We start from the raw sequence: 20,991 nt of genomic DNA on the forward strand, positions 1-20,991 counted from the left end.
TGAAGACTGGCCAACTGACCCTTCACCTACAGCTGTCTGTATTTTGTGAGTACCTGAAGCCTTGCCTCTTACCCTGAGCCTTTATGTTGCCTTTATGTTGCTTTACTGTCATACGGTCACAGCTTGTCTGATTACAGACAGGGGAAGGGAGGGGAGCCCCCCCCAGTGCATACTATACTAATGGATCTAGGACTGCTTGTAGCCTATCTGCTCCTAGGGTCTATCCCATCATCCGAGTCATCTTTAGCTCCATTCGGTGTTGCTGGATCCTCAGCCCTTTCGGCTAAGTTTTTTTAATGGAGTAATTTAAGACTTTATGGCTCAAATCACCCAGTTATTTACTTACTGTGATTGCAGTAGCCATAAGGGTACTCCCTTGCCTTCTCTTCTGCCTATATATTTGATTTACCCATTGCCTTATTGACTTTGGTTTCAAATTGCTCCAGCCCCTGACTGATGACCTCGCCCCGTAGGAGTCAGTGTTTTTATTGCCAAATTAAAGGAAAACATTTTGGCCCCTCTTGATTCAGTACACACAACTAGAGCAATAGCCCATTGCTTCTACCCATACTATTTCCAGTCTTTGCTGATCAGCTGCAGCAGTGGTGGCATATCCTTCCTCCCTACATTCCTCATGCCGTTGCTTGTCTCAGGAATGTGTTCACAGCCGAGATATTCTGCAGCCATTAATCAGCCATCCCCTTCCTAGCTATTGTCGTATCGACCACAGCAGGAGGGAAGGGAGAATAAGTTGGACCACATAACTAAGGTTGAAGAAAAACCCACTTAGAAACGTGGGACAAAATACTACTGTACTTTTGCCATAGGGGAAAGAACTGTAAAAAGTTATGATCTTCTTTAAAGCTCCTAGGACCTAAAGATTGTTCTCCTTGAACCCACTTTTTTAACATTTATATATAGAGATCGGGAACACCCTGATAAGCTTTTTGCTCCCCCAAGTGCTTATTGGCCATATAACCATTCGGGGAGACTTTTGTGCAGAAGTGGTCTATTTCCACTATGGATCCGTGTTTTGCTTTAACAAGCTGTTTACTATTCTGATAGAGGATGTGCCTGTCTTTAACAACCCAACTAATAAGTGGATGGAGAAAAATTATCTTCTTCCTGCATCTGGGTCTGGACCTGGCTTTTAGCACTAATAATGGCCAGGTTTCTGCTCTTTCTATTTTGTGTCAGTGACTGTTGGCCTCTCACTCTTTGATGAAGACTTAAGACCAGGAGGTCTTTAGAAATTACTTGTAAACCCATTAGAGGCATTCCTTTCTCTCTACTGTTACTCACAAGTTGGTGTTTGTTTAGCCAAGGTGAGTGTTAAATCCTTTTCTTGGAGTCCATTGAGGAACAGCGGTCCCAATTCTGAGATTATTCTGTTTCAAGCTGTTCTTTGCTACAGAACTAAAGTTGGCCAAACATGGATCGAAATTTGACTAGTTCAGTAGGGACCAGCCAATTTTCAATCCATGTTTGGGCAGGGAAGTTGTAAAGAAGTCAATCTACTGATCGACTTCTGTACAACTTTTCTGATGCATTTTCCCAGCTGGATAAGCACTCCTGGCAATAGCCTGCAACACTGCATAGTGTATTCTGACAAGGACAATTACAATAGCTCAGCAGGAAGGATCCCCCCATCCACATTGAATGGGAGAATTGTGTCTTTTTTTTTTTTTTTTTTTCGTTTAATCATGCTGGTAATTGCTGTAATGAAAGAAAAATACCCCTCTGGGCTACTTAAGGCATACTGGCAGTGGGAATCCTGGGTTATCCTGGGTTGGCCTGCAGTTTTAGGTTTACCAGTCGCCCTGTAGACCACAGTATTATTTGAAAGGTTTGAGACTTCCTGTGCCTCTTAATGGACCCCAATAAAATGATTTTACGTTGAGTACAACAATCCAGCTTCATTGGATTTCCAAGGGGATTTTACAAACAAAAATTCTATTTTGGCTATTTAATAGAAAATGTGTTTTCCAACCATTTCATCTAATAAAGTGGGCCTGAATTCAAAAAGTGAAAATTTTGTTATCTTACAGGGAAGATTGAGAAATTGTAATTGTCCCTCAGCCCTGCTTATTAAGCATATAAAATTGTTTCATTTATTTGGTAAAACTAAAGAGATTTTTCTTTTGCAGTCTATTTCATAGTAAGTATATCTTCCAACCATCTTGTCTATTTAAGTGCAACTGAACTCAAGAAGTAAATATTTGGTATGTTATATCGAACATCTAGAAATATTTATTGTGCCTAAGCAGTACCCTGAAACTTTTACCTGTTTGTCTGAAATTCCTTCTGAAAAATAGCATCACGTCCTAATATCAATGTGTCTAGGCAATTCTGTTTCTACAGCTTCGTAGCTGTATATCTGCAGTGTTAGATCCACTGCTGCCTCTGACTGCTAGTTCCAGATTTGCAGTGAGATATAGTGAAGTCACTGCTGTGCTTCTCATTGTTTGCTTTGCTGAAGACTCTGACCTGAGGAAGCATAGCCCTGCCTCTTCCATGATTGCTGGCTCTACACCTCAATGCAGAACAAGGCATGGTAAGTCAGTAATAGGGTAATATCTGCTGCAGAGGCAATGAACACCAGGGCAAATAGTGACTGTGAACCTATCCAGCAAGGACAGACAGCACTAAACCCAACAGAGATTCTAATCCTTCCCCCCTCCAAAAACAAAAGTAAAAAAGTCATGCCTTGAGATGCACTTTGAAGGAGATGTACAGCCAAAGCTTGTTTGGCTGCACATATCCTATGGAGCACAGTCTGCGCTCTGCTGATGTCATATATGTCGGCCCAGGCACCGCGTCATCGCGACCATGGAGTCTGGATCCGCCAAGTGCCTGGACCGAAACCTGGCTCAGCCTCTCAGTGAGCCGCTGAGAGCCTGAGCCGGCCGCTCCCTGCCCCTCCATGGTTCAGCGCTCCAGTGACTGAGGAGGGGGCAGAGCAGAGAGCTTCCAAGTGACAGTCAGCAGCTCTCTGTTTGGGGAGCTGACAGAACCGAGTGATCGGCAGTGTTCGATCACGCAGTTCTCAGTGTAGAGAATTTGGGGACAGATGCAGCATCTGACCGATGCTGCATCCACATAGGTAAGTATAAATATACAATAACCTCAAACCCCAATGTAATAGGGGGGGGGGCGAAGGGAACATAGGGTAATAACTGTGAGGGATGAGCTGGGTGAATTAAAAGTTAATTGAATAGATTTAAAAGGTTAGCTTTCAAGAGGTCTTAGCTTCTTCAGTCGTGCCATTATACAGATAACTGCAAAATTGCATCAAAGCGCAAAAGTATACTGAACCTACAAAGATACAGAACAGGATAGGCAAAGCATTGTGTACAGTAAAGCTGGCCATACACACATAGGGGTTGATTTATGAAAGACAAATAGACTGTGCACTTTGCACTCATTTTCCCCAGAGCTTAGTAAATGTAACGAAGCTCTGCTGTTTTTTCCATCATTCAATCGTGCAAGCAAAATGCTGTTTTTTTTTCCAATAACATTTTTTATTTTATTCAAAATAAGTAAATAACATACAGCGATGAATAACATACATCTTTTTTTTCATTTTCCTTGCACCTTTTGGGTGTTCTTTACAAAATGAAGCTTCACCACATTATCTAAGCTCTGAAGAAAATGATTGCAACTGCACTTCTAAAGTGCACAGTCTATGTATCTTTAGTAAATCAACTGGATAGATTTTTTTTAGTTCAGCCTGCTCCTTCTATTTTTCAATTGAAAGTATGTCAGGCAGGAAGATACCAACAGGGCCACTCTCCGAGAAAAATTCAGTCTGTGTATGGGCAGCCTAACTCACAGATCTTTTACTTTATACAGAGAATATCAGAAGGACAGAAAGCCCAGATCAAGTGGCCATTCTTTGATATATCTGCCCTATTTTGTGGAACACTTGGAAATACACAGTTTATTTTGCTTTGATCTGTTTCTGCATAGATTACCCTTTCCTGTAGAACACTGGAGTTTGTCAGTTTTGAAGGCAAATGATAGTACAGTTGTTACATCTATAATTTGTCCCACAGTTAATGCAACCGCTCATTGAAATGTTGTTATAACACTCCATTTTGCACAGTAAGCTGCTTCTTAATAAATAAGGTGATAATCCGGATTTAAGATGATGCTGATTAAAAGGCAGGGGATTTCATCCCTTGAAATCCTCCAGGAGATGACAATGGTGAGGATGCTTTTATTGTAATATAAAAGACAAAATTGAATGCACCTTTGTAATCACATCATTTAATATATACTGAAAAGCAAGCAATTCAAGCTCCTTATTTTGAACTGGTATGAGCCTCTTTCAGTTTCTGTACAGCAGGACTGGAATGTGAGAGGAAGAAGCAGCACAAGGACCTAATCCATCCATATGCTGACAGGAAGCATACTGATAGGAGGAGAAAGCAGTATGACAGAGAGATGAGCGTATTACTGTGCTACTTCTCTTTTCACTTTCCAGTCACAGGCTAGAGTGGTTCCGGGATGACCTGGGCTCAGAGGCAGTGAGCTGAATAATGCAGGCCATGATCTTAAGACACCTAGCAGCAGAGGAAAGTACTGCTAGGGAGTGTCCGGATTGTCCCTAAAGTGGGACTAAACCCAGGACCCTGCATTCATTATATCTGCTGTCCCACGGTACAGAGAACATGGAAATGCAATGTATTTACTAAATATATACTGCTAAATACCATTTCTCATCAGCAGTATATAGCAGTCTTGTGGCTTCCATGAGTGTCTGGTTTAAGCTTGTAGGAGGAATTTTCCTTCTCTGACTGTCCGAGGAGGCTTCAGGACCACTGACCCTCTGCCTGGACAGTGCTGATTGGCCCTGTACTGATCACATGCACCCTCCCAAGAAAAAAAAAAATACTCTAGCAATACACACCAAACTGAGCGTGTGCAGAGTGACTCCAAATCTGTTCTATCAGGAGATGGGGCAGGGACTGTGGAAGAATGGGAGGATCAGAGAAGGCAGGATCAAACAGCCTTTTTACACAATGCAGAGGATAACCCCTTTCACAGTAGGCATAACTGACTGATTTTACTGTTGTGGGTTTAGTAACACTTTAAATACTATAGAAAAAGCTGGTTTTGTTGTTTATTCTTTTAATGATCTATTATTTTTTAGCTTGCTCTTTTTGGCTGGAGTTCTGCTTTACCTTCTTATGACTATTTCCCATCTTTGAACAAGCGACTCCAGGACCAACCAGGCATTGAATAGCCAGTTTTAGGTGGGGTGGCCCTTTTTTTTTTCAACTAGCATTGTCACTGTCTGGTTACACGTGGCTAAAAACCTGTTTGTACTTCAGTCGTCCTGTAGAATTTAGACTTTTCAATTAAGGTAAATCTCTCTGCTGTCTTACAGCCGCTGGCAGAATGATTCAACTGTAACAATCCTGACTTTGTATCATGATCCAGCATTTTTTTTTTTCTCTTTTCTCTCGTCACTTCAAATCCCTGTTTCCTTTTTGAAGGTTCACATGGAGGGGGCTGGTTTTGTTTCACAAGAGAAACAAATGTGCCCAGACTGAATTGCAGTTTTTTTTTTATTATTTCTCTCGTGCTGCTGACGAAAGTGTAAAGGTATCCTATTGAAAGGATTCCCAGCAGGCACATAGCAGAAGCAGAGAGGTACAAAGAGCTAGTCCCTCAGCAGAGGCCAGGCCCCCAGCCGCCGCCAAGCCTTTTCATGGTAGAGGACGTGCTGCTTCCAACAATAAACACATTGCATAACCACAGCATATTGTGAAGGATTTAGTCCCCAATATCCATCAACTCCACAAATCTAGATTGGTTCTTCAGATAAAGACACCGCTGCTTCAGTTTTCAAAGCAGACAATACCGTATTGAAAGATTTAAAGGGCAACCACAGACAAATAACTGAACACATTGTGGAACCACCTATGTAGGAACACGTTTCTCTGCCAAAAAGACTTGTACTGTAATGCGCATAATGTTCGAATCTGCCCGCTGCGCTAAATTCATGACATAAAGAGGGTGACGTCACTCTTCAGAGTCTGCAGTTCTGCAGCTGATTTCTGGTAGCTAAATTAACTGAGTTGCAAATGGACTTTTAAAGGAATATATACTGAATATGAACTAAAGGGTGTTTCTCTTTCGTTCATTGACGGACACAGCTCAAGATATTCTTAACCATTGGGTAATACTGCCCCCTACAGGAGTAGGATACTAGGCAGAAAAAAACTCTGGCTGTGCCCATGGGCAGTCCCAGGGGGTATACTCCCTCTCTCACTCAGTTTTTTTTCTGCCCAGGAGTAAGGACCTAGTTCCTTGCTGGGATCTTTGGTCCTGGCAAAAAATGTTTTCTCTTTAGATAGAAATTCTTTTTGCCTGGATTTTTCCTGTGAGATCTACAATCAACTGCCGGACTGGGCGATGGCCTGGATAATCTAGATCCAGTGGTCAACCAAGTCTGGCCAGCGAGCGCGCGCAGACCTCAGCCCCACGCTAGGTCGGCCTGTGACATAGCCTCACTGGGCAGGGGCTGGCCTGTGAGTTAAACGCCTCGCGAGGTCGCATATGACCAGGTCCCGGCCCGAGTCTCAGCGTTCCTCCTGGCCGACAGCCCCACCATTTCGATGGAGAGGGGTTCTGTCTGGAGCGGTGCCCACTTGGTTCCTGGTATGGTAAGTAGCTGTCCCCCCTCTCCCTCTGAAGGGTTTTGGTGTGGATGTGGGCCCCTCCTTGGGATGGTTGGTACCCCGGGTTCCCCTTCTACCTATCAGACACCCCCCCTTTCCAGTGTCCCCCCATCCTACTCCCCCCCTCCACATATTCTTGGGCTGTTTGGCTGGTCTGGTCCACCTCCTAGGGTGGGAGCAGGGCACTAGCTGGCGACGGGGGCCGGGGGGGGGGGGGGGTGCGCCGCTGGTGACCGGACAATCAGCTCTGTGGGGTTGTACCTGGTGGGGGCTCCTGCAAGGGCCCCCTGTCTTGCCTGGATCTGTCCTTGATCCCTGTAAGCCACGTAGTGCCATGCGGGGCACAATTTTGTTTGTAGCCTGTGTGTTTTACACAGTGTCCATGTTTGTGTAGTCCGGTGGCCATTTTGCTGTGGTTTGCCACTGAAAATAGTGGCTGCCATGACAGTGGAGCCCTGTGAGTGGCGGTTTGGGTGGTGGGAGCCCCTGCTCATCCCCTGATGCTGACTCCTGGATCCTTTCACTTCCTGATCGCCACACGTGTAGTGCAAATTTTCCTGGTGGCTGCAGGTGCCTCTCCTCTCCTCTCCGGGGAGTCTGGTGGGGTTCTCTCCTTCTCTGCTGAGGATCACTTGATGCTTCTGCGTAGCGACCGGGTGATGCTGCCAGCGCAGTGGGGTTTGTCCCTTTGCAGTGTTTTACACTTTTTGTGGAGTCCCCCTTGTTGACTCATGGAGTCTTTGGAGCACATCTCCCCACCTAATCCCCTCTCTGAGGCTGCGGGGCCCTTTGGGTCCCAACCATCCATCAATGCACTGACAGCAGTCCTGGAGTTCTCGGTGTCCCGGGTGGAGGTGGCTTTTGGGTGATGGGCTGGCAAAAAGCGCCCCCGCCTTCCCCTGCCTCAGCTGTCTCATCAGATCCTAAATCTGATTCGGCCACCACGGACGTGGGTCACCCTGCTGTGTCTGCAACTTCGGGCCCTGAATCCTCTGATAGTGAGGATGATTCCTCCACGTCTGCAACCGCATACAAAAAGGCGCAGGTGGAGGCATTGATTGTATCTGTGTCTGAGACCCTAAAGATGGAGGATGCAGCTGCGACGGAGGCGCAGGTTTCCTTTGGCAGTCACAAGCCATCCAGAGCGGCTAAGGTGTTTCCTTACCTATTTTGACAGAATTCTCATTAAAGAGTGGAAGCGACCAAAGCGTCCCCATGGGGTCCCTAAGCACTTTACTAGGCTTTACCCCTATGAGGAGTCCCTTCCTAAGAAGTGGACTGTTCCACCAGTGGAGGACCCTCCAGTTTTCAGATTAAACTAGGCAACCATGATTTCGGTTGAAGAGTCTCCGGCCTTTAAGGATCCGGCTGACAGGAAGGCAGAAGCTGTGGCCTGCAATATGTACACGCTGGCTTGTTCGGCAATGAGGCTGGTATTCACAAATGCCCTGGTGTCGCAAACTCTGACCGAATGGGCTAAGCTCTTACGCCGTGACCTAGAGGGAAAACAGCCCCCTCTTGCCTTTGCCGAGCTTGCGGACCAGGGCCTGCAGTTTATCTGTGATGCCTCTTTGAATGCGGCTCCCCTAGTGGCTGAGCTCTCTGTTTTGGCAGTGGTCATTCGCCGTGTCTTTTGGCTTAAGTGCTGGTCTGCGGACCAGATTTCTAAAAAGGCCTTGACTGATCTTCCTTTTCAAGGAAATCGCCTGTTTGGAGCTACCCTGGATGACATTATCAAAGGTCTCATGGGGGGAAGAGTACTTTTCTTCCGCAGGCTACTAAGGGCAAGGAACCTCATTGTAGATGTAGGCCTTCCTTTTTGGCTCATAAGAAGTTTTTTCATCCCTCAGGGTCGACTGACAAGGGCTCGAAGCCTTTCAGTGCCTCCTCTGGTGGATCCAATTGAACCTGGTCTGGCAAGCCGAGAGTGGGCTTCTCCAGACCCGCAGACAAGGTTTCATCAGCATCAAGGTGTGCCCTCACCTGTATCGGGGGTGGGGGGACGTCTTCACTAGTTTCTGACCCGTGGACTTCCCTGGTGCAAGACAAGTGGGTCCACAAAAGTCATTTGATCTGGCTACAAGATCAAGTTTCGTTCTTGTCCCCCGGAAAGGTTCGTTGCTTCCAACTTGCACCTGTCCCCGGACTGCTTAAAGGGCCTGTTTGGGGCGGTACAAGACCTACTATTTCAAGGGGTGATTGTTCCCACTCCGACTTCAGGAACATTTTCAGGGTTTTATTCAAACCTGTTCACAGTTCCCAGGAAGGAAGGCAAAGTGCTTCCAATCCTGGGCCTCAAGGCGCTAAACTGCTTTGTGCGGTTTCAGAAATTCAGAGTGGAGTCCATTCGAACGGGGGTGACATTCCTGTATCAGGGAAATTTCCTCGCCTCTATCGACATCAAGGATGCCTACCTTCACACTACACACACACAATGTGCCAGTCACCAGCGTTTTCTTTGCTTTGCTGTGGGAGAGGAGCACTATCAGTTTGTAGCGTTACCCTTTGGTCTCGCCACTGCTCCTTGGGTCTTCACAAAAGTGTTAGCCCCGGTGCTAGCCTTGGTATGCCAACGGGGATCGTGATACTGGGCTACTTGGACGTTCTCTTTCTGGGAGTGGAGTCTCCTTCTCTGGTGGAAAACCTGTAGATCACAATGCGAACTCTGCAGGACTTCGGCTAGAGTCTGAATTTTCAGAAGTTCAGAGGTTCCGTCCGCGAAGCTGGACTATCTTGGACTGACTCTGGACTCGGCTGTAGCCAGAGTGCTCCTTCCTCTGGACAAACTCCAGAAATTGCAGGCTGCAATTCGTCTCCTGTTGTCCATCAGATGGTCATCCCTCCTGACTTGCATGTGGGTGCTGAGCCTGATGGTGTCTACCTTTTTGAGGCGGTTCCGTTGGCACAGTTCCATACGAGGTCCCTGCAAAGGGAAATTCTCACCAAATGGGACAATGCTCCGCAGTCTCTGAACAATCAGATCCGGCTGAGTTGGGGAACGAAGGAGAACCTGATATGGTGGCTTCATTCTCCAGCACGTCAGCTGGGCAAATCCTTCCTCCCCTTGTATTGGACAGTGTTCACCACGGATGCCAGCCTGTACGGCTGGGGAGGCGTCCTCCGCAAGCATTCTGCTCAGGGGATCTGGACGCTAAAGGGTACATACTACCGATCAATGTCTTGGACCTCCGAGCCGTCAGACTGTGTCTGGACCATTGGCTCCGGACTGGCCTTGCCAGGCTTGATATGCCGATCTGGTGTGGCTGGTCGCCGGTGTTCCTTGGAAGCTTCCTCTCAGGGAGGATTTGCTGTTCCAAGGACCGATCTACCATCCTGCTTTACAGTCGCTGGCTTTGACGGCTTGGCTGTTGAATGCCAGGTGCTGAAGGATAGGGGTTTATCTGAGTTGGTGATTCCTACCCTGTTGAAAGCTAGGAAATCTACTTCTAGGAAGATTTACCATCGTAGGTGGAAGACATACAATGCGTGGTGTGAGGCTCTTGGGATTCATCCTTGCTCGGATCTTGATCTTCCTTCAACAGGGGGTTGAACAGAAATTGGCCTTGCGTACCATCAGGGACCAGGTGTCTGCTTTGGCGGTCTTCTTCCAACGATCTTTGACCACACACTCCCTTGTGCATCCCTTTTCTTCAGGGTGTCTTGACATTTGGTTCCTCCAGTGCGGGCTCCGTTGCCGCCGCGGGATCCCAATTTGGTGCTTTTGATACTCCAGAAGCCTCCATTTGAGAATCTGTGGGAGATTCCTCTGCTTTTGCTGTCCCAGAAGGTGGCCTTTTTGGTTTGCTATCACCTCTGCTTGTAGGGTGTCGGAACTGGTGGTGTTATCCTGTCGTTCATCTTACCTGGTGATTCACAGGGATATGGTGGTTCTTCACCCCTGTCTGTCGTTCCTTCCAAAGGTTGTCTCTGATTTTCATTTGAATGAAGACATTGTGTTGCCTTCCCTGTGTCCCAGGCCCCTCGTAAAGGATTGTCCACTTCCTCTGTGACCATTTCCAGATGGATCAGACAGGCAGTGATTCAGGGGTCAGGTTCCTCTTTTTCCTGTCAAGGTGTACTCTACTACAGCGCTTAGTGCCTCCTGGGCTTTCCCTCATCAGGCGTTAGTGACGCAGGTTTGCAAGGTGGCCACCTGGTCATCGGTGCCCACTTTCACAAAGTTCTATAAAGTGGATGTGTTGGCATCTGCGGATGCTTCTTTTGGCTGCAAGGTTTTGCAGGCTGCTGTTTAAGAGGATCTGATCCTCTTTGAGTGTGTATTGTTTTTTTCAGGTGGGCTCCAGTTGGTTTGGTTGAGCTCCTGTTTACCTGGTTGGCTATAGTTTAGCCTTGGGAATTTTTTTTTTTCGCTGTTCCCAACCCTCATGTTTTACACTGATTTGGGACATCCCAATGGTTAAAAATATCAGGAGCTGTGTCCGTCAATGAACGAAAGAGAAAATGGGATTTTTGGCTTAAAGTAAAATCCATTTCTCTGATGTTCATTGAAGGACACAGCACCCACCCTTCTGTGGAGTTGTAATTCTCCAGACACTGCTTGTAACTAAACTGAGTGCCTATAGCAGAGAGAGGGAGTCTACCCCCTGGGACTGCCCATGGGCATAGCCAGACTTTTTTTCTGCCTAGTGTCCTTTTTCTGTAAGGGGCAGTATAACCCAATGGTTAAGAATATCAGGAGCTGTGCCCGTCAATGAACATCAGAGAAATGGATTTTACAGTAAGTCAAAAATCCCATTTTTTTTTTCCTGCATAGATTTAATTAAGAATGTACTTTGACTATATCATCATTGACAAGCCTCTTGTGTTAAAAGTGTAAGTAAATCCAAAACTTTTTTCCAGTTTTGGAAAGTGCTGGGAAGGATTAAAGTCCACATTCAACACCCTGTCTTGCACTATTGCCCAAAGCCAGTATGGTGGGACCATGTGGACCCAAATTGAAGGAATAGGTAGTATTCCTTAAGCACTGTCCATGCACCTTTCTATACTGACTTTGGACAATAGTGCAGGGCAGGATTATGAATGTTTGTTATTTGGGCTATGATTTTGACCAGTACCTACAAAATATTTGATATTGATTCTTGGGACATTCATGCACAGTGTTTATTTTCTTTACTGACTGGCTGGTAAGTGTGCTGGCAACACGTACCTTTTTAAAAAGCTTGCAACATTTGCTGGGGCATACTGTGGAGATCCTCTGCTGCCTTTGCACTATTGGGCATCTGCTGTATTTCTGCGTTCTAAAGGGATTGTAAAGGCAGATGGTTTTTTTATCTTAATGCATTTTATGCTTTAGGTTAAAAAAACTTTGTGTGCAGAAGCCCCCAGCGATGTTGCAGGAGTTTCTCAGCTGCCCAGGACTCCCCTCCTCATTGGCTGAGACAGCAGCGTGGCACGATTGGCTCCCACTGCTGTCAATCAAAGTCAGTCAGCCAATCAGGGGAGAGAGGGGCGGGGCCAGGTTACGGCTCAGTGTCTGAATGGGCACACAGAGCTTTGACTCGGCTCGGGTGCCCCCACAGCAAGCTTTTCCTATACAGGGGCACTCAACAGGAGGTAGGGGCCAGGAGCACCGAAGAGAGACCCGAGAAGAGGAGGATCGAGACAACTATGTGCAAAACCAACTGCACAGAGCAGGTAAGTATAACATGTTTGTTATTTAAAAAAAAAAAAAACAAGGCTTTATAATCTAGAGTAAAGCCTGCTGAACACCAGAAGCATTTCGTTCACAAACTTTAATTTCAATATTCAACAGAATTTTCAGTTCGATTTTCTTAGGCCCCATTCATACTTTTATGCGCAACATCCGGAGTTGGGCATTTGTGCATTTTTCATGAATGCGTTTTGACCATAGTGACGAAAAAGAGAGAAGGAACAGGGTAGAAAACTTTTCTGTAACGAGAAAATATCCTGGAAGAATTCACTGAATTTAGTTTTTGTTTGGGAAATTCCATTTTATTCCAAAATCAATAAAAGCAAACAACATTTTGAAGTTCTTTTGAGCAACATTTATCCAGCCTCTGATGGCTTTATCAAATGTACTGACAAGATTCTTTGTATTAATTTTTGTAGGAAAAAAACACCAGTATATTGCCAGCTTTAGGGACCATACTTTGCAGAGGGGTCTTGATGAAGGCAGTATGGCTTCCACATAGATTTGCAAGTATCTGCTATTAACACCATCTTCTTTTAATATAAGGAGTGCTTCTATTTCTTATTGCTGTCTGTGCCCATGTTGGGTAGTTTCACACTCACTGAATATCTTGGTGTTCAATGTCACCAGGACTGATGGTGGGGGAAAAGTCAACTTTTTTGAGGTATCGCCGGAACAGGAATAGAGAGAAATCACCTAATGGCGCCTGTTAAGGTATCAAATAAGAGTGGAAATATTCCTTTGACTTTGGAGAGATTTCCTCTTATTTCCTAATCTTCACAATGGGGCAGAGTGAAAAAAAAAGGTTTTGGCTATAGTTCTTAACCACTTAAGCCCCGGAAGATTTTACCCCCTTCCTGACCAGGGGGTATTTTGCGATTCGGCGCTGTGTGACTTTAACGGACAATTGTGCGGTCGTGCGACGCTGTGCCCAAACTAATTTGACGTCCTTTTTTTTCCCCACAAACAGAGCTTTCTTTTGGTGGTATTTGATCACCTGTGCGATTTTTTGATCATGTGCTATAAACAAAAAAAGAGCGACAATTTTGCAAAAATAATATTTTTCACATTTTTTTTATACGAAATTCCCCCCAAAAAAATGTAAAAATCTAAATTTTTTAAAATTTTTGGCCAATTTGTTTTCTGCTACCTATGTTTGGTAAAAAAAATCACAATAAGCATATTTTGATTGGTTTGCGCAAAAGTTATTGCGTTTACTAACTAAGGGAAAGATTTTTGTCATTTTTGTTGTGTTTTTTTTTTTAACGCGTAATGGCGGCGATCTGCGATTTTTTTTTTTTTTTTTTGCGGGATTGCGGCGGACAGATCGGACCCTTGACTGACATTTTTGACACTTTTGGGGGTACCAGTGACATTACTACAGTAATCAGTGCTATACATATCCACTGTTACTGTAAAAATGACACTGGGAGGGAAGGGGTTAACTTTATTGGAGAGGGAGGGGTTAAGTGTGTCCCTAGGGGCGTGTTTCTAACTGTCATTGGATGTGGCTTGTGGTGTAACAGCACAGATCAACGCTCCTACATAGCAGGACCGAGTGATCTGTGCTTTTACACAGGGGAGAATGACAGGCGGCTTTGTTTACACTAGCCACCTGCCTTTCTCCCTCTCTACCCGACGATCGCGAGTGACCGGCGGACATCGGGTCCGCCGGTCACATGTGCCGGCTTCGTCGGGTACGAGCGGTTGCAGTAGCGCGCCTCCGGCGGCGCGCGCTCGCCCCCTATTCGCTCCCAGGCTAGTGACGCACCGGTACATCACTTTGCCTGGGAGGGGCTGACCGCCACCGTATGTATAGTCGGGCCGCAGTCGGCGAGTGGTTAAATATGAACCTGTGCTTTTGACAGGACTGAGATCTGAACCCACGACCTCTGCTGCGTCCAACAGTGACTTTTCTTGATGAGCCACCTAAAGATGCTAGGTAGCTCCCTTTCTGATCTCTTATTCTTTGCTCCTCCCATGATTTTCCTGATTTAAGCCTTGTCCCTGCACTTTCTGTTTTTTGCTAGAATGTTGTGCTCTCTCCAGCAAATATCTTGCTTGATTGCAACCTGCATCTGCCCTCACCTTCCCTACCACTCGTTACCAACTTTTGGCTTGTTCCTCAACTACACTTCTGCTTAAGGCCCGTACACACGTACCGATCGTCGGCATACAAACGTCGGTGGACGAAGGATCTGCCGATTGTACGCGTGTTAGTATGGTGCCTCCGACAGATGTCTGCGCACAATCCGCGGACAAAAGTCTTTCGTGCAAACATGAAAATATTTGTATGCCGACACCAGAACGGACGATTGTTCGCCTGTCAGTACACAATTCGGCCGACAGACCGCAGATTTGCAAGACTGGGCATGCTCAGAAAATAGAAAACACAGGGAAAGTTAACCATTACATGACATCACTTCTGCAGTCGGCGGACAAAATTCTTGTGCTGTCCTTGTGCTGTCTTTGCACTTTTCAGCAGACACCGACATCCCGGGGAGAAAAGAGGAACATTTGTAAGCCGACCATCGGTACGTGTGTACGGGGCTTTAATCCCAACCAACAAACACTTGTTACCAACCTTTGTCTTGTGTACTGATTACACCTATTAATCCCTACCTACTATATCTTCTATACCTTCTGGTGGGGCTATCCGGTACTAACACGCAGCAAAACAATCTGCACCGTCAAGCTCTGGTGAATACCAGTTAGTGCTTAGATCCTGCTCTTCGGGTGAGCCCATGTCATCTGCCAGGGTGACCTGCGTATGTATTTATCCATATGATCGGTGGGAGCCTCTCTCCTGCTATAGCTACTGGTCTCTAAGCCTAACTGACAGCTTTGCCCATGCATGGCAAAAAAAAAAGGTTCACTTTTCAACAGTTCTTTGCTGGTGCTAGCATGTTCTCCTATGTACTGGTTTTCGGCCATCTTCTTTGGCCAACGTGGGATGACGTCACTCCTGCACAGGAGCTAGCCATTCTGGAGCACAGGGATTGGGCCAGCCGCTATAAGCTAAACTGCACTTACGCTGCTCAGTTTACGTTCTGGGGATCGCTGTGAGCAGGCAAGTAGGTGTTTTCATTGCAGAAGAGATATTTCATGTTGCTTCTGCAATAAAAATACTGTCTGCTCACAGTATGTAACAGCAAATCTTTTTATCCACTTTAATGCCTGGTCACTGCAGCAGCTTCCCAGCCTCCCTGTTCAGCCACTGGGAGGGAGGAAAAATACCTGGCACTTCCAGGTATTGGGAACTTGTGACTTAAGTGACAGTGCTCTCATGTTTGGTGATAAGCTGATGGCACACTGCCACATGGGGCAGAAGGTGGGTGGGTGGGGGGGGGGGGGGGGATGTTTCAACCCTGACAAGCATCAGTATCTGGAGTTCAGCCTTAAATGTGACACTAAACAATATTCTTAAAAAAAATCCACACCCATATATTAATGGCCCTGTATTCTTTTTCATGAGTGTTTTTTTTTTTTTTTTTAACCACTTAAGCCCCAGAAGATTTTACCCCCTTCCTGACCAGGGCCTATTTTGCGATTCGGCACTACGTTACTTTAAGGGACAATTGCGCGGTCGTGCGATGCTGTACCTAAACTAATTTGACGTCCTTTTTTTCCCACAAACAGAGCTTTCTTGTGGTGGTATTTGATCACCTGTGCGATTTTTTGATCATGCGCTATAAACAAAAAAAGTGCGTCAATTTTGCAAAAATAACAATATTTTTTACATTTTTTTATATGAAATTTCCCCCAAAAAAATGTAAAAATCAAAATTTTTTTAAATTTTTGGCCAATTTGTTTTATGCTACATATGTTTAGTAAAAAAAAATCGCAAAAAGCGTATTTTGATTGGTTTGCGCAAAAGTTATTGCGTTTACTAAGGGAAAGATTTGTCATTTTTGTTGTTTTTTTTTTTAACGAGTAATGGCGGCGATCTATTTTATTTTTGTGGGATTGCGGCGGACAAATCGGACCCTTGACTGACATTTTTGACACTTTTGGGGTTACCAGTGACATTACTACAGTAATCAGTGCTATACATATGCACTGTTACTGTAAAAATGAAACTGGCCGGGAAGGAGTTAACTTTATTTGAGAAGGAGGGGTTAAGTGTCCCTAGGGGCTTGCTTCTAACTGTGATTGGATGTGGCTTGAGGTGTAGGAACAGAGATCAACGGTCCTACATAGCAGAACCGTATGATCTCAATTCTTACACAGGGGAGAATGACAGGCGGCTGTGTTTACATTAGTCGCCTGCCTTTCTCCCGCTGTAACGGACAATCGGGTCCGTGAGCGAGCGGGAGCGGGCCTCCAGGGGCGCGCGCTCGCTCCCTAGAGCCTCACAGGCTAGCGACGTAGACCTACGTCACTTTGCCTGTGAGGGGCTGACTGCTGACGTAAATCGTCGTTAGGCAGTCGGCTAGTGGTTAAACCAGAGTTTAGTGTCTTGTTAAGCATTGTATGCCTCTATTGCTCAAACATCACAAACGTATTTCCTCTAAAATAGAAGAGCACTGTAGTTTTATTGTATCCTTTCTGAGGGATTATAATGCCTTTTGTATAATCTGTCATAAATACAATGGCAATCTGTGAATTTTCTTTGCAAGAATAGATAGCTAATCACAAGACAAGCAGTCATAATTCATACACCAAGCATCACAGCTACCTGCCCTCTGTCAGAAAGGATAGAACAACGGAAGCCTAAAGCATTGCTCCACTCTGGCATTGCTACTGCTATTGCCATAGGTAAACATTGTCTCAGGCTCTTTGGTACCAGGATGACAATGACTTGGCACCAATAATATATTATTATTAACATGACTTTGGGATGTAAAGCTCCATGTCTGTAGTTGAATTCTTGGCCAATGCCAGGTCTTTTGCTGTGTTTAGCTATTGTTTTGTGATTTATAAAAAATGTATTAATACCAAAAATCGATTTTAAAGGCCCCTAATGTGAAGCCTTTGTTGATTTTTTTTCAGGCTTATCCATATAAACTAGTATGCAGCTCACAAATCACAAAATGGTTTCATCTGAGTCTTCTCAGAAATGTTGTGCTTTATGACAGGTTCACATAAAGTGTATCTAAATCCCAATATTTTTATTTTTTAGACCATGTTGAAACTCATCACATTTTTATTTTTGTAGTTTTAATTAGTATTGTCACTCGGATATAAAGTGTTGAGAAAAAAGAAAGAAAAAAAAATTACAGACAAAGGTTCTAACTCCACAATACTCTGTCCAAAAAAAAGGAAAAATGTTTTGTCTTTCAATACTAAAGGACCTAAAATGCTGTTCACTGGGCTGTCTGCAATGGCAGCCTCAATAAGGAATTAGATGTTTTTGTTTGTGCTTGTATATGTGTAGATATATTAACTCTGTTGGTACATTAAAGAATATCTAAAGCCAAGAACAAAAATGTAATATATTGTAGCTTGCAAGTCCTTGGAAGTGGTGACTGCATTTGTTTTCTGTTTCCAGGTTAAGTACTTTTTCTTCAAGTACAGAAACATTTCTGTTAATCTTACCAGAAAACTGAGTGGTCTTCTAACTTTCTGTGCAAAAAACTTAAATCTCAACTAGTATTATCAGTTTCCAAGCTAACTTTGTGAATTAAAAAACGTCTCTCCATATAATGGACAGGAGGTGATGTTTATAGTCCAAATCAGGAAAGCAACCTAGAGAAACAATGCTGCACCTGCATAGATACAGTACAATGAGTGGGCATTGTTGCCCTAGGACACAAAGGGGTTAATTTGCTAAAACTGGACAGTTCAAAATCTGATGCAGCTCTGCATGGAAACCAATCAACTTCCAGGTTTCTTTTTTTTTTTTTGTAAATTGTAAAAGCTTATTTAAACAAATTAAAGTTAGAAGTTGATTGGCTGCTATGCACAGTTCCACCAGATTTTGCACACTCCAGTTTTAGTAAATCAACCCAAAAGTGTGTTACTGGCACATCACTAGATGAAAAAAATGCTAGATGAAAGAAAACTAATGTAAGCGCCACATCGAAGGACTGGTAAGCTGCAATATATATTATATTTTTGGTCTTTGGTTTTTAGATACACATTTATTTTAAGCCTGCAATTAACAAGGCAGCTCAAACAGATAAGTAGTGACATAATGTAGTTGCAAAAGTTCCCATCATGCCAAAAAGATCAATAGATCCAGAGTTTCAGGTAAATTAATTAATATGCAAATCTCAACTTGCAGTGGCAACACATGTACATATCCCCTGACAGTACCTTAACCTGTTGCTTCACTATTTTCCTACTTCTTTTATCCACAGGTCATGGTCTGGGGCTTCATACCACTGGCAACAAGTGGGACTCTGGGAATCCAGCCAGCAACCTCTCAACAGTAGCCATCCTGCCAGTATCAGAGGATGTACCACTCACGGCCTTCACATTGGAGTTAAAACATGCCCTGAATGCAGTGGGTGAGTGTTTTTTCTCACCTGTCTAGCAGACGCAGATAATGAACTTCTCACCCTACGGGGGAAATGTAGATTACTGCTACCCTCCTATAACCAGTATATTTTTAGCACACTCCTATTCTGACCATACACAAAGCAGTTTTTATTCAGTGTCAACCACTTTTAACTAGCTTTTGATAACTGACAGATTAAAAGTACGGTATTTAAAATAACAGAGGGAACCTAACACCACTTTGATCAATTTTATGGATTGAAATAGGGATGATTTATTCCATTCTTTTTCTATTTAGGTAAGAAATTGTATCAAAATTCAAAGTACATGACCAAATTTCCACATGTATGGCTAGCTTAAGTGTCATTTCCTCTTTCACTTTTTCCCTTCAAACAATACAAGAATAAATTCTTACCATGCACCCTTATATATATATATATATATATATATATATATATATATATATATATATATATATATATATATATTTTAGTAATATAATTGTTTTTTTTTAAAGTGTCTCCTGAAAGCTTAACGCCCACCTTTTTAGTAGTGTGAGGAAATGATTAGAACCTCTGCTGGGTTCTTATTGCTGTTTGAGGCCCCCTTCCAGAAATGCCACCCTGTGTAACCCAGTGACACCAGGGCAGTAATTAAGGAGAGATTTCCCCAAATAGATTAACAGACAGCAATACAAACCTGACAGATTCCATTTCCCTCACTCTATCCAGTACTGGATAGCTTTGACTGGAGTTAGGAAGTTACGATTTTATCAGTCTTTATTGACCGCTGGGCCAGGGTACAAATGGAGACAAATCATGAAAGCGGAGAAAGGGTAAACAACTTAAAGGTTTGACTGAGCTCTTATTTGTGTACCTGCCATCCCCACAAGGTGAAAGTAGATATTTTTTTGAGCTGCATCATTTACAGCTGAACGACTCTCTAGTTACTAGAGACTTCACTGTTTTCACAGAGTACTTTGATGTCACAAGATCCTTTTAAATTTAATTTACTGGCTTTCTCTATCCATGCCACAGAATAGTTGCCTTTATAGGTAAACAGTTTTGCCCTTGTACCAAAGATTATAACCTAGCTGGAAAAATGTTGAGGCTTTTTTTGTGTTAGGCCCAGTCAGAATCCAGGATATGTACTTCGCTGGACACTATTTGTAACTTTCAACTGTGGTACGCTCATTTGACTGGGCTGACAGGGCACCAAGACAAAAATAGATATGCACCATTTTTGTGACAGGCCATTGCGCTAAGATACATGTGCGTCCCTCTAGCATGTTGGAGTGCAAATAAAAATAGGTTATCCTGCAACTTACTAATGCATGTAAGATGTGTTATGTGTGTTGCTGTAACTTGCACATTGATGCATAGGCAACAATGGACCCTAAATGTAAACTGTAGAGGTTATTTTTTTGTTCTCTTTTTGGGTTTATAAACCTGATTTTTTTTTCATTACTCTTTTGAAAGCCTTTTTTCAGTATTTTTTTAATTGAAAAAAGTTTTTAATATAGTACAGGGGGTACATAATATTGCCATCAACAGTAGGTTTGGAATAAAAAAAGGAGAGAAGAATTTGTAGAGGACTTTGTACACTGGTACTAAGTACAACAGAGCTACATAGCTGATAACTGTGATTGGAAGAGTATTAAATCTTCTGTATGCTTCCTGTAAGTGAATAAGAAAATGGAAACGAAAAGGGAAGAAGAAAAGTTCAGAATAGGAGAAGAGGAGAAAAGAGACAAGGGACGAAAATGGGGGAGGTGGGGCAGAAGCAGGTCCCGGAGGCTCCAGTATGTGTCTCCTTGTATTAGTATTTATAATGAGGTGCAACTTTCAGGTGGACTTGAACTATGAGCATGTTGAATTCACAGAACCACACTTTTAAGAAATTTTGGTTGGTACCCATATGTATACCTGTTAGATTATAATTGATAATGAATGAGTACCTGCATTTCTTAACACCCATAAAGTATGCAAATTGTCTTTTTAATGCCTTAGAAATTGTTTTCCGCTAAAAAGATAAAGGTTGCTAAATGAAATTGAGATTTGTTGAGAGAGGGAGGGTTCAGGTGAAGAAGCCCAATCCAAAGGTCCTTAGAGTTTTGACATTTAAATAGGGTTTATAGAAGTTTGAACACTTTAGACAAAATCTGCCAAAGGCTGGCCAAACATTATACAA

At 43.9% G+C, this 20,991-nt stretch overlaps 1 protein-coding gene across 1 annotated transcript in view; it reads left to right on the plus strand.

Moving 5' to 3' along the window:
• PNPLA7 (patatin like domain 7, lysophospholipase) overlaps positions 1 to 20,991 on the plus strand; it is a 733,226-nt gene that overhangs the window by 482,761 nt on the left and 229,474 nt on the right. Inside the window, exon 22 of the mRNA XM_082263919.1 lies at positions 18,663 to 18,812. Within this exon, the coding sequence (XP_082120045.1) occupies positions 18,663 to 18,812 (150 nt within the window). The remainder of the gene's footprint in view (positions 1 to 18,662; positions 18,813 to 20,991) is intronic.

The sequence above is a fragment of the Pelophylax lessonae genome (genome assembly GCF_965119305.1).
Source record: "Pelophylax lessonae genome assembly, chromosome: 7".
NCBI lineage: Eukaryota > Metazoa > Chordata > Amphibia > Anura > Ranidae > Pelophylax > Pelophylax lessonae.